The 12240-nt window shown below is 45.3% G+C and overlaps 1 protein-coding gene across 3 annotated transcripts in view; it reads left to right on the top strand.

Annotated features, from left to right (window-relative positions):
- Positions 1–11824, top strand: part of brd2b (bromodomain containing 2b) — a 36271-nt gene extending 24447 nt beyond the window's left edge. Inside the window, exons 8-12 of one of the 3 annotated variants that reach the window (XM_080471825.1) lie at positions 150–383; positions 491–744; positions 6554–6870; positions 9087–9215; positions 9885–11824. In XM_080471825.1, coding sequence (XP_080327951.1) covers positions 150–383; positions 491–744; positions 6554–6870; positions 9087–9215; positions 9885–10015 — 1065 coding nt within the window. In that variant the 3' untranslated portion in view covers positions 10016–11824. Of the gene's footprint in view, positions 1–149; positions 396–490; positions 745–6553; positions 6871–9086; positions 9216–9884 lie in introns of all 3 variants that reach the window. The other 2 variants (XM_080471826.1, XM_080471824.1) reach the window with 2 other exon arrangements.
- The last annotated feature ends 416 nt before the right edge of the window (positions 11825–12240 follow it).

Below are 12240 nucleotides of genomic sequence, written 5' to 3'. Positions count from 1 at the left end.
CTGAAGGCCTGCTGTCCATGACAAAATCACCAGTGGGTATATCAGACAGGTGTTCCTGCTGTTGGCCGTAATCATTTAGCACCTCGTCAAACCCAGGTCTGAAGCACGAGCATCTAAAAGTGTTGACTTGGATCTTGTTTTGGCCTCAGGATGTGTTTGAGTTTCGATTTGCCAAGATGCCAGATGAGCCTCACATGGAGCACAGGGACATGTCCATGACCGGACATCAATCATCCTCCTCGTCCTCTTCTTCCTCCTTGTCCTCGTCGTCCTCCTCCACCTCAGAGAGCGAGCCCAGCAGTGAGAGCGAGGAGAGTCAGAGCAGCCCCAGCTCCGACAGCGAGGAGGAGCGAGCCCACCGCTTGGCGGAGTTACAGGATCAGGTGTGCACACAAGTAAGACCTCCGCTGCAGTTCACTCAGCCAACAAACTTCACATGGTACTGAAATAAGATAACCATGGGGGTGATTGCTTGAATATTTGCTCACAGCTCCGAGCCGTACACGAGCAGCTAGCTGCCCTCTCTCAAGGCCCCATTGTCAAGGCCAAGAAGAGGAAGGAGAAGAAGGACAAAAAGGAAAAGAAGAAAAAGAAGAAGCTGGAGAAGCGAAGCCGAGGCGGGAGGAGCAGAGCCGGCTCAGAGGAGTGGAAGATGCCTGGGAAGGTACTGAAGACCAAATCTGCTAAAGCTGGTGGCGCCCAGCCAAAGAAAAGCTTGGGGAAGAAGAGTAACAAGAACAGCAAGTGAGTCAAGAACTACGTTTGATGCAGTTTGAGTCACATTAGATTTAAACGCTGGAGAAATATTTATAAAAAGAAATATGTTGAATAGGGTTGGGCAATAATACAGTAATAAGGTATCCTGCTGTGTCTAAAAAAACTAGCGACAGTATTGGTTTCATTACCTTCATTCAAAAAATAAATAAATAAATACTGTGTGAGGGGCAGAATATATTCGTCAATATAATGTCCAGCACTTATGTGTGGTTGAGTTTTCCATTTAATACTATTAGTTGGCTAAAATGTTTCTCTTAATCTCTTGACATGACAGTTGACAACATTTTTTGATGTGACATCATAATGTGAAGCTCAGAAATGAAAGTGAAACAGACGACAAGACGTCAAGCCGCACACAACTAAGGATAGATGCCCAGTCAGAGCTGCTTGGATGGAAATGCTTTTCCAAAACGGCCATTCCAGATTTATATAATAAAGCCATAAAGGAGGTTCACATATCAGTTGTCAGGAAATCGGACAGTTGCACCTGCTCATCAGTTAACATATTATGGTGTGATCAGTCGGTGATATATATCTAATTACCCTTACCCTGAGTGGAAACTTGAATCTAATCCCTCAACACAACTTTTTCACGACCAAAGGCAAACGGCATCCTGGGACTCCACCGTAATATTGTCGTGGCCTTTTCACACAGCTGGCAGCGGGAAAGTGAATTACACCAAAAACCAAGCTGAATTGAGACTACCAGAGCAGTGTCTCATCGCTAAGATGACATTAAGTTGGTATAAACCTACAGACAAATAACGAGAAAGACAGTCTCATGATTGAAGCAGTGTTTCCCCTACATGTCCCTGTTGATTTGTTCGAGTCTGAGTCCAAGCAGAGCTCGTGGAAACCCTGTTAGAATGCAAGGAATTCTTATTGGGGAACGAGCCCGGAAGGCAGGCAAATACTCTATCGTACTTGCAATGTTCGTTATTATTGGGGAACGAGCCCGGAAGGCCATGCCTCCGAAGGAGGCGAGGACCCTATTGTTTTTGTAATGTTTATTACTATTATTATTTCTTTTACCGCCACATCACCAGACCCAAATTTGACCCCCTAAACACTCTCAAATACTCACCAAATTTGGCACGCTCATCAAGAAAGGTGAAAAATTTAAGGAAATGTAAAAATGAATCCCCAGAGTGCTAAAATGTGCTCTCCAGCTTCACCTAGAAACAATAAAACGACCACCTAGAAATACTAAAATGGCCACCACGGGCTGTTGGAATGTCGTAGAGAGATCAAACCGAAACTCCTTTGTTCGTCTCCTCAAGACCAAAAAATCACGTGCCGATACCCCTGACCTAAATCCAACAGGAAGTCCGCAGTTTGCCTTTCAATGTAAGATTTTCACCCCAAAAAGGCCCTTGTGCAAACACCATCTCCTCTCAGGGCGAATATTGTATCGGCTTCAACTGTTAAATGACAGAGGAGACTCTCCTGCTCAATAATTCAGTTCAACTTTTTGATTAGTCGAGCGGTTTTGATTTTATTATCCATCAAAGTCCTGAATGCTGAATCCCGGCCCCTCCCTCCCTCTCATTCATATACATGAGGAAAAGAAAAACTCCCCTGACAGAACACCTCGAACAAGTGACGACTGTGGCTAAATGGTGACTCTGATCAAAAAAGCAAGCAGATCGGAAGCGCGACAAGAACCTGCCAAACAAGATGATGTCACACATGTGGGGAAAATTCCATAAAACATGACCTTTTTGACGAGAGAGATCAATGGTGTCATTTTTTTCATCCAGCGATTTCAAGCAACATTTATCATTGAGTCTGATGGAGCAAAATCGTGCGTCTGCGTTAAACGGTGCCTCCTCGTGTCTAAAGTTTACGTCTGACTGCTTTGAAACCCACACAGACTGAGACAACAAATTTTCCTCTCAAGAAATTATAATTTTATCAAAATATTTGCCCGAAAACTATGGATTCTGCGGAGTTGTATGCGAGTTGAAATATGTGGATAAAATCCATCCTCTGTCCCACTCTGATGACATCACTAACTGCAGTTCCGTCCATCAGTGTTGCGTAATTCACACCAAGAATTACGCAATACCATGTCAATCAAACTGTGACCACTTAACCTGCATGTCCAGACTTTCCAAATAAAAGCCCCAAACTCAATCAAAATAAAATTGCTTTTTTGTTAAAACCTTCAAAATATATATTCTATCAATATTTAAACGTGGCATAGGCCATGATTGGGCCGACCCCGATAGGCCAGAGTCCAGAGTGGCAGGTCCGATCAAGCCTGCTTGCAGCTTTAATTATTAGTTTGCTTCTCTTTTACTGCCTAAACGAGCACAAACCTTCTTGAAAATTTTCACACACATCAGACGTGGCAAAACATATATATTGGTCATTGCACATGTGTCTGGCAAAATAGCTCCATAGCGCCCCCTTCATTGTTTTTGTATTTGCAATATGTACTACGGGCAACATGTTTCACATACATTAAAGAAATTTGGTTGACGTGCAGCACGTCGGGCCATATAATAATAATAATAATAATGATAATTATAATAATAATGGCTTGGATTTATATAGCGCCTTTTTCGCGCAGACTCAAAGTGCGTCCAGAGACCATTATTCATTCACACCAGTCACACCGCGGTGCTAAACTACGTTGTAGCCACAGCTGCCCTGGGGCTGCTGACTGAGGCGTGGCTGCCATTTCGTACCTACGGCCACCACCAACATTCATGCACCATTCATACGAGGCAATGTGGGTAAAGTGCCTTGCCTAAGGACACAATGACAATGACTTGGTTAGAGCGGGATTCGAACTGCCAACCCTCCGGTTATTGGACGACGTGAAGTGAAACGTCCATGACACCCATGCTCTAAACAACAAAAGAGGAACATGATTTTGAGAGTTTGAGGAAATGATAACAGAGAACAAGCAACTTCAGAAGCACCTTCAGTGAGGAGTGGAAGTGTGGGTGGGTGGAGGTTGTCCACTGGGTGTGGCCGGAACTGTTGTGGGTGGGCCCGGACATCGTCAGACCGCAGCCACGCCCCCGCCCAAAAAGCACCCGACGGAGAATGCAGAGAGGAATCCCCCCCAGGCAAGAGGGGCCCACAAGAGAAGGATAAAGGGCACAGGGCCCCAGGCCCCGACCCAAGCCGCCAAGCCGAGAAAAGGCCGGAGCAGGGCCCCCGGGGCCAAGCGGGCCGAGAGCCCCCCCCCAACTCCGGCGGCGAGGCCCGCCGAAACCCCGTGAGCCGGCCCACCCACCACCACCCCCCCAACCCGGCAAGGCAGAGATGGCCCCAGCCGCCGCGCCCCGGACCAGCCCCGCGCCCAGACCAGGAAAAGCGAAGGCCCGAACAGGCCCCAGTCGGAGGACAGGCAACTCTCCACCCCCAGGAGCCTCAAACCCACCCCCCACTTTCCCGCCCCATGATTCTCCCCCTGATCTTGATTTAGAACCCTCCCCACAGACACCCACCCACCCACAGACTCAGACGCTCACACACTCACACACTCAAGGTCCTCTTCTAATGTATTTTTCAACAAACACAAGCAATGAATCATTGTGTATTATAATAAACAATATCAGATTTATTCTACATAAATTGTTCTTTTTTATAGGCTAGGCTAATTAAGATAAAGTCAAATGAAGCATGTATTAATATGAAAGACAGTTTATTTATCTTCTACTTCAATTACAGTAGTAAACTTACTAAGTACTGTGACTTGCAGTCTAGTAAGTGTTCACCACAACGAGCCAACCGCTGGTCCATTGTGCTGATCAAAGTCCTAAACCAGGCTGGGTCACTAGACTAATGCTGCGCTGGACATTAAGGATTTCAAGCGGTTTGCTCATCTACACTGCAGTAGGGAAGCACCGATCCACGTTGTTTCAGTCCCAGTCCGATCCCGATACTTAAATTTGTATATCTGCCGATACGATTCTGATAGCATAGCTGTTTGCTTTAATATTATTATCACCATTAATGTTTTTTATAAGAGGCTGTAATAAACTCCTCTCTACAGTAAAGTATGAAATGTACTAATGTATACATGTATTCTCTCTAAAGACAACTTGAGGTTAGTATCAGGACAGAAGAGGAAGCAGTACAAAGTACTTTTGTTCCATGTGGACAATGTGGGGGTCTGCGTGACGTCATCATCTCATAATAAACTAGTTCTGTCACTTTATTAATCCCTGGGGAAACTCTTGAGCAAGGCAGCAGCAACACAATGTTTCCAGCTCTAACGCAGCTCCAACCATTGGGACTATTTTCAGGGAGTTTAGCGTGGAGTAGGACGCAGCTTCACGGAGGTGTGAATCGCCTGCTGACAGCCTGGAGGAGCTGCTGCTCATTGTTCTGATGTCAGAGCTGTTCTCCTCCCAGAGCTGGAGTCTGAAAACACTGAGGTCTGGCTGCAGAGCGCCGCCCTGCTGGACTACGGCTGCTAACATCCACGTTGCTGCGTTGCTTTGCAAACATCCACGTTGCTGCGTTGCTTTGCAAACATCCATGTTGCTGCGTTGCTTTGCAAACATCCATGTTGCTGTGTTGCTTTGCAAACATCCACGTTGCTGTGTTGCTCTGCAAACATCCACGTTGCTGTGTTGCTTTGTGGTGTTGTGAGACTAAAATCCGTCCAAACAGCAACATGTTGCCATGAAAAGTTGGATAGCACAGTGCTACTTCCCTAGCCTGCTCGCTGGCTGCAAACTGTGGAATGGATTTCCTGCCTCATTCCTCCTGGTCTCATTGAGACCCGCCTCCCTTCAGGAAATCCAGTCCACAGTTTGCAGCCAGCGAGCAGAGCAGCAGCAGGGAAACACTGTGGATCATTTCAGAACCATGAAGCAGACCAGGATCATGGATCAGACCAGGATCATGGATCATGGATCAGACCAGGATCATGGATCAGACCAGGATCATGGATCAGACCAGGATCATGAAGCAGACCAGGATCATGGAGCAGGAATTTCTGATCCTTGAATTATGTTATGGGATCCCGGATTGGATCGGCTCCATCCCTAAAAACCACTAGCCCGTTCGGGCAAGGTGGGCTGAGGACACGCGCAGGACGCGCAACTCGTCACGTGGCCAGATCACATGAGCGCTCAAATCGAAGCTCTTGTGATTAGAAAATCCCGTTTCATCATATCGTGATATTATCACAAATGCAATTAATCATTCAGCCCTACTATATATATAGTTTTATAGAGGTCTGTGGTGCAGAGCCCGATTCTTTGCTGAAGAATCGTTTAGTGTGGTGAGCTCCGTAGTAACAACACACACTATCAGATCAAAAGAGGAAGATTTTGTACGATCTGTCTTTTGTGATCAAGTGTGTGTCTCTGAATCTGTGAAGATTTAAAAAATCATGTAGTCTGTGCCAGGCTTAATCCTAACTGATGACTTTTCTTAGTTAAACAGCTGTTCAGTCCCAATCCCTTGAGTTCCATCTGCATTGTGCGTGTAGAAATCCTGTTTCACTGTGAGTTCTACTGTTGTTCTGCCATTTGATTTGACCAAACTTAAAGTGACCTTTATTAACCAACAGTTAGGATCTTTTTCCAACACATTTCTTCGAAGATGTATGTTTTCCCGCTATCGTGCTAGTTTTTAATGATGTGTTGGACACTTCTTACCATAATTTTAGTAGATTCTCCAGTCTCCTGAAATGTTTTCTCTGCTTGATGCAGGCCAATTATTTGACCCTTCTCAAACTAAATTTTGTTCCACCATCAAAGGATTTGGAGAGTGAATAATTCTTAGGTTTTCTTTTTCTCTGCAGGGCTGTGAAGAAACCTTTTTATGTGCCGCTGACCCCCACCATGCTGCCCCACTATGACTCCGAGGAGGAGGAGGAGATCGTACCCATGTCGTACGATGAGAAGCGCCAGCTAAGCCTCGACATCAACAAGTTACCGGGCGAGAAGCTGGGCCGGGTGGTCCACATCATCCAGTCCAGGGAGCCCTCGCTGAGGGACACCAACCCTGAAGAGATTGAGATCGACTTTGAGACGCTGAAGCCGTCAACGTTGAAAGAGCTGGAGCGCTACGTCATGACATGCCTGCGGAAAAAGCCCCGTAAGCCCTATGCCGAGCAAGGTAGACCCTCTACCAAACTCTGGGCAACTTCTTTCTCTTACATGTGTTTGTCTGGTACATTTTAATGTCACTGATACTTTTATTGGAATGATTGATTGCTACTCAAGCGAGCATAAGCCTTGATTGTGAAAGCTAGGGGGGGTTGGGGGCACCATACAGTTCCCTTGTTAGTGCTACAAATATAATTTGCAGTTATCACACTGATCTAACCTAATAACAGTTGGAAAGTATTTAGGAGTCTCTGTAGCGGCACGTCATGGTGGACCGTGTCAAAAGCCTTAGAAAGTCAATAAGAAGTGCGGCACACTGTTGTTTTTTGTCCAATGACACAATAAAATCATTTAAAACCTTAGTGGCTGCTGTGACCGTACTGTGCCATTCCCTAAAGCCTGACTGGTAATCTGATCAAATATCATTTGAGTTTAAGAACTCTTTTAGTTGTTCATTCACCAGGGATTCAGTACCTTACCCAGAGCAGAGAGTTTGGAGGTGGAGGCTGATGGTTGTCTAGACTGGCCGGGTCACCCCCTTTGTGCAGGGGGAGGACAGGGACAGTCTTCCAGATGTCTGGGATCTCATTAAAAGTTAAAGAGAAGTTAAGGGATGAGCAATAAAATCTCCAGCTAATTTTAAAAAGCGTGGCTCCAAATTGTCCTATCCGCTTTCTTATTTAGATTCAAGTGTTTAAGTTCCTTCTTTACCTGAGAGACTGCAATTGGCTTGAAGGTAAAGGAAGGACTGTGGCTGTTTGGGACCCGTGGAGGAGGTTCTGAGGATGACCACAAGAGTCCAAAATTGACCCTGAAGCAATGAAGTGTTGATTAAAGCAGTTAAGCATCACAGATTTATCAGAAACACTTTGGGATCCTTCATTATACAAGAGGGAAGCTCAACTGCATTTGGCTTCCCAGATAAAGTTTTTGGGTTGTTCAAGTTCTCCATAGTCTCTGTAAGGTAGTATTTTGCTTGGCTTTTTTAATTTCGACTGTACATTTATTGCGCAATTGCCTAAAGTGCAGCCGATCCTGATCTTGATTTGATTTGCGGGCTTCCTCCCAGGCTTCATTGTGCTCATGCAGTAAAGAAAATAAATCAGATTTAAACCAGGCATTGTTTCAGCCACTAATTCTGAACTAGGCCAGTTTGATCAAAATACTCTACACAATTCACAAATGCACACACCCAAATTGCAAAATACCTCAAATGTCCTGCAAACTGAGGCACTGCAGCCAAAGCTACCTGTAGTATGATGAAAATCTAACTTTTCTACCTAATGGCACTACCTCATGAAAAGCTTTCTGGTCTTTAGTACGCTTGGCCAAAATAGTTGAAATTGTAGAACTTTCTTCAAGATTCAAGATTCATTTTATTGTCATTCTACTTTTCAGTACAACGAAATTACATCAAGCACAGATGGAAAGAAGAAGACAACATTGGGAGAGGGAGGAGAAAAAAGAAGTCACATTGCAGACAGTACTCCTTAGAGTAAAGTCTGGAATATAAGAAAAAAACACCTCAGCACATTTAGCATCCAGCATATTACAACATAGTACATGTCACAAGACAGAGCACATAGGATTCCACGGGGTGGGTGGGAGGGAGGGAGGGGGTTTGCAGGAGAGAGGTTACCCCCAGTCGATCATGAGCCTCCCATTTGCTCTACGCAGCCAGTATCGGCGCGACCGCGAAGAGACCCTCAACCGCTGGGGGGGAGGTGGTGGGGGGGGGGTGCCAGCGGAGGCGGGGACAGTTCTGAGTTAGTCCTCTTTCCAGTCAGTCCGGCCTCTGATGATGTGAGACGACCTCGGATAAGTTCTGGTCAGAGATAGTTCCTCAGGGGGAAAGGGTGTGAAGATAAGGGCAAGGTGGGGGCAGAGCCTTTGTTGCGTCTGTTTCTTCACGTTCACTTGCACAGAAATATTGTTATAACCCCCCCCTCTCCACCCCACACCCCCTCTCCACCCCCACCCCCTCTCCACCCCACACCCCCTCTCCACCCCCACCCCCACACCCCCTCTCCACCCCACACCCCCTCTCCACCCCCACCCCCTCTCCACCCCACACCCCCCACACCCCCTCTCCACCCCCACCCCACCACCCCACACCCCCCACACCCCCTCTCCACCCCCACCCCCTCTCCACCGCCCGCTTGTAATCTGTGATCTTTCATGCTCCTGCTGTCTTGTGAATAGAAACGATGTCTTTGTGTTGCACAGCTGCAAAGAAAAGCAGTGCTGGTAAGTCTAAAGAGGAGCTGACTCTGGAGAAGAGGAGGGAGCTGGAGAGGAGGCTGCAGGACGTCAGTGGGCAGCTCAACTCGGTGAAGAAACCCACCAAGACTAAAGGTGAGTGCTTCCTCCTGTGCTTCCTCCTGCTGCTTGCTGTGTCTATGCAGTCGTGTATGTTTGGAAAAGGCTCAACTAAAGAGGATCTGTTAAAGTCATTGTGATGCTTGCTTCCTGAAGTTTCCTGGAGGTTTCATCTCCACCCCATTGTTAAAGTCATTGTGATGCTTGCTTCCTGAAGTTTCCTGGAGGTTTCATCTCCACCCCATTGTTAAAGTCATTGTGATGCTTGCTTCCTGAAGTTTCCTGGAGGTTTCATCTCCACCCCATTTTAATGCAGTAAATTACAAAAGTTCAATATTTAGGATGTGAAACTCCTGTTGGTCTTCAAGCTGGATGGACACAGTTACTGGAAACAGCTGTAATCCTCATATGTAATAGCAATCTCCTCTTCCTCCTCTTCTTCATCCTCATTTTACTCCTCTGCTTCATCCTCCTCTTCCTCCTCTCTTCTTCATCCTCCTCTCTTCTTCCTCTCCTCTTCCTCATCTTCCTGCTCTCTTCCTCCTATTCATCCTCCTCTTCTTCCTTTTCCTCCTCTTCATCTCTTCTTCATCCTCTTTTCTTCCTCCTCCTCCTCTCTTCTTCCACCTCTTCCTCTTCGTCTTCTTCCTCCTTTCTTCTCCCTCCTCTTTCTCGTCCTTCTTTCCTCTTCCTCCTCCTCCTCAGTGGAGAAGCTCAGCACCGTGGAGGCTCACGCTCTGCCCTCCCGCCTCAGTGGCAGCAGCTCCAGCTCAGACTCCTCTTCCTCCTCCTCCTCGTCCTCCTCTTCAGACACCAGTGATTCCGACTCCAGTTGAGATCAGAAAAGAGACGCTCTTCATCACTCAGGGACTTGGGCTGGCCCAGGACGAGGATGTTTCCTGCAGCTGTTCACAGGCTGAATGTGGGACTGAGCGTGTCTGTGGACGATGGTACAACAGACACTAAGAGCCTTGCTTCCCCCTCGTCCTTCTTTGTTCTGTAAATACTTGTACAAATTAATGTTTCTTTTATAAAGAAGAATTTCTATGGTCTTCCCCACTGAGGGAGGTGGAGTTATGAGAGAGAAAGGCCTTTTTACACTGTGGAGAAAGAACGGAAGAGTTGTCATTTAGTTTCTTTGCCCACTTTTCCACTAGCGTGACTGGAATTCGAACCAGCAACCTCTTGATCCACGAGCCTAGCTTTTTTGTTTTTTAAACAGGCAGGCCTTCAGCCACATCTCAAACTCAGCCTTACTAGTCCAGATTGTTTAATAACTGAAAAGATTTAGAGAAGTACTCCATTGTTCTCAAAGTCTAAGGTTACCTGGAATATTAGCAGATGTGACCACCTTGGCGCTTCAAAGTAAACGGTAATTATTTAAATACTATTTAAAGCACTTGTTTGTGTTGTATTTGCATGACTTGTTCCTCTCAATTTGAGTTGAGTCTGCTTTGACTCTAGATGTTAATTTAAAAATAGCAATTTTGAAAGTACAACATGCACATTTTTAGGATGAAACTGTCAAAATAGCCTAAAACGCACAAGACAAAATCAGATGTGTGGTACTGTGCTGAGTCACTAGTGGAGGAGGAGCCTGCTGACGGCTGCTAGCCTGCAGAAGAAGAACACTTACAAGTCACAACATTTTCATGCATTTAAATTTGGTAAAAAAAACTCATTGTTGAACATTGGCTTTGTAAAACTTGTTTTTTTCATTGAATTCCTAATGATTCATGATATGTGTAACAAGGAGCCCTTTAAGAGTACTTTCCAGAAGGTTAGTAATCCCTTCTCATGTACTTGGTCTCCTGACACAAAACTCTAACATTTTGTGAAAATGTGAAGTTTTTCCTACTGCTAAAAATACAAATTGGAATCCAACAGAAAAGCCAATTCCTTAGTGAAACGTGCATATCATCACCCTCTTGAACTGAAGGCTGAAGTGGAGAAATTGATTAGTCATTAGGAAGTTATTGAGGTATAATCTACATTTGTTTATTTTCAGAAAGTAATGAAAATCTCATATGTTTTGTCAATTACCACATTCACAATATCCAATGGATTTCAAGTATTTTTTATCATTTGATTGTGATTCCAATCAAATGCTTGTATAGCAGCCTGAACTCTACTGTGACTCAGCATTGTACGAAACCTGAAGTTTACAGACTGTAGCTTGGAGAGTGAATCATCTTTTGAACTCATCGAAGCTAAAACCGCTTCACGTTCTCATTCTTCTTGATTTAGGTTTTCAAGCCCAACACAGGCTGCTGAATTTTCTGATCTTTATTTAATCAGGATCATTTTCATAACCTTTTCTTGAAGACCTCTGTAGCACTTGAAAACTCCTGCACAAGATTTCATCCAGAAACCTTTGCAAAGTAGTGACAAGTGAGTGAAGCGAAGAGGTTTTACGTTAAGGAGATACGAGAGCGCTCGTAGTGGGAGCTGCCGTGAATGTCCAGTGAAAGCTTGTATATACTTAAAACTATTTGCTGTTGCACAAACTGTCATATTTCTGCTGTTCTGTTCCTTCCTTGTGTATGTTTTTAACCCATTTCACCCGATCGTCTTGGTTGTATCCTGGAGAGCGTTGAGGCAAGCTACTTTGACAACACTGTTTATTAAAATAATCTCTTCTGTAGAACAACTCTGGGTTTTGATGTGGATCTACATCTTTAAGATATATTTCACCCTTTGGCTGGATTCCAACATGGGACGACCCCTTTGTGGCGTTTTACATGTTCACCCTGAGCATACGTGTGTTTTGTCCTTCAGTCTAAAAAGTCGATTCACAGAGCAAAAACAGAATTATGTTTATGGTCAATATTGGATTCGCTAATTGCTTTGAATGCTTGTCTTGGACTGGAGGAGAAAAGCCAGACAAACTGGTGCTCGCACACGGAGAACATGCAAACTCCACACAGGAAGTTGCAAGTCTAGCCACAAACAACCATCATGTCATTCTGTCCACAGCAAGTCCGACTTGAAGACCTCTGGATGAGTCTGTCGTATTCAAAATCAAGTCGTAACCCCATCAACCCCCAGTGGAACTGCCAAG

The sequence above is a fragment of the Lipophrys pholis genome (genome assembly GCF_963383615.2).
Source record: "Lipophrys pholis genome assembly, chromosome: 9".
NCBI lineage: Eukaryota > Metazoa > Chordata > Actinopteri > Blenniiformes > Blenniidae > Lipophrys > Lipophrys pholis.
This window is presented reverse-complemented; position numbering and strand designations above follow the sequence as displayed.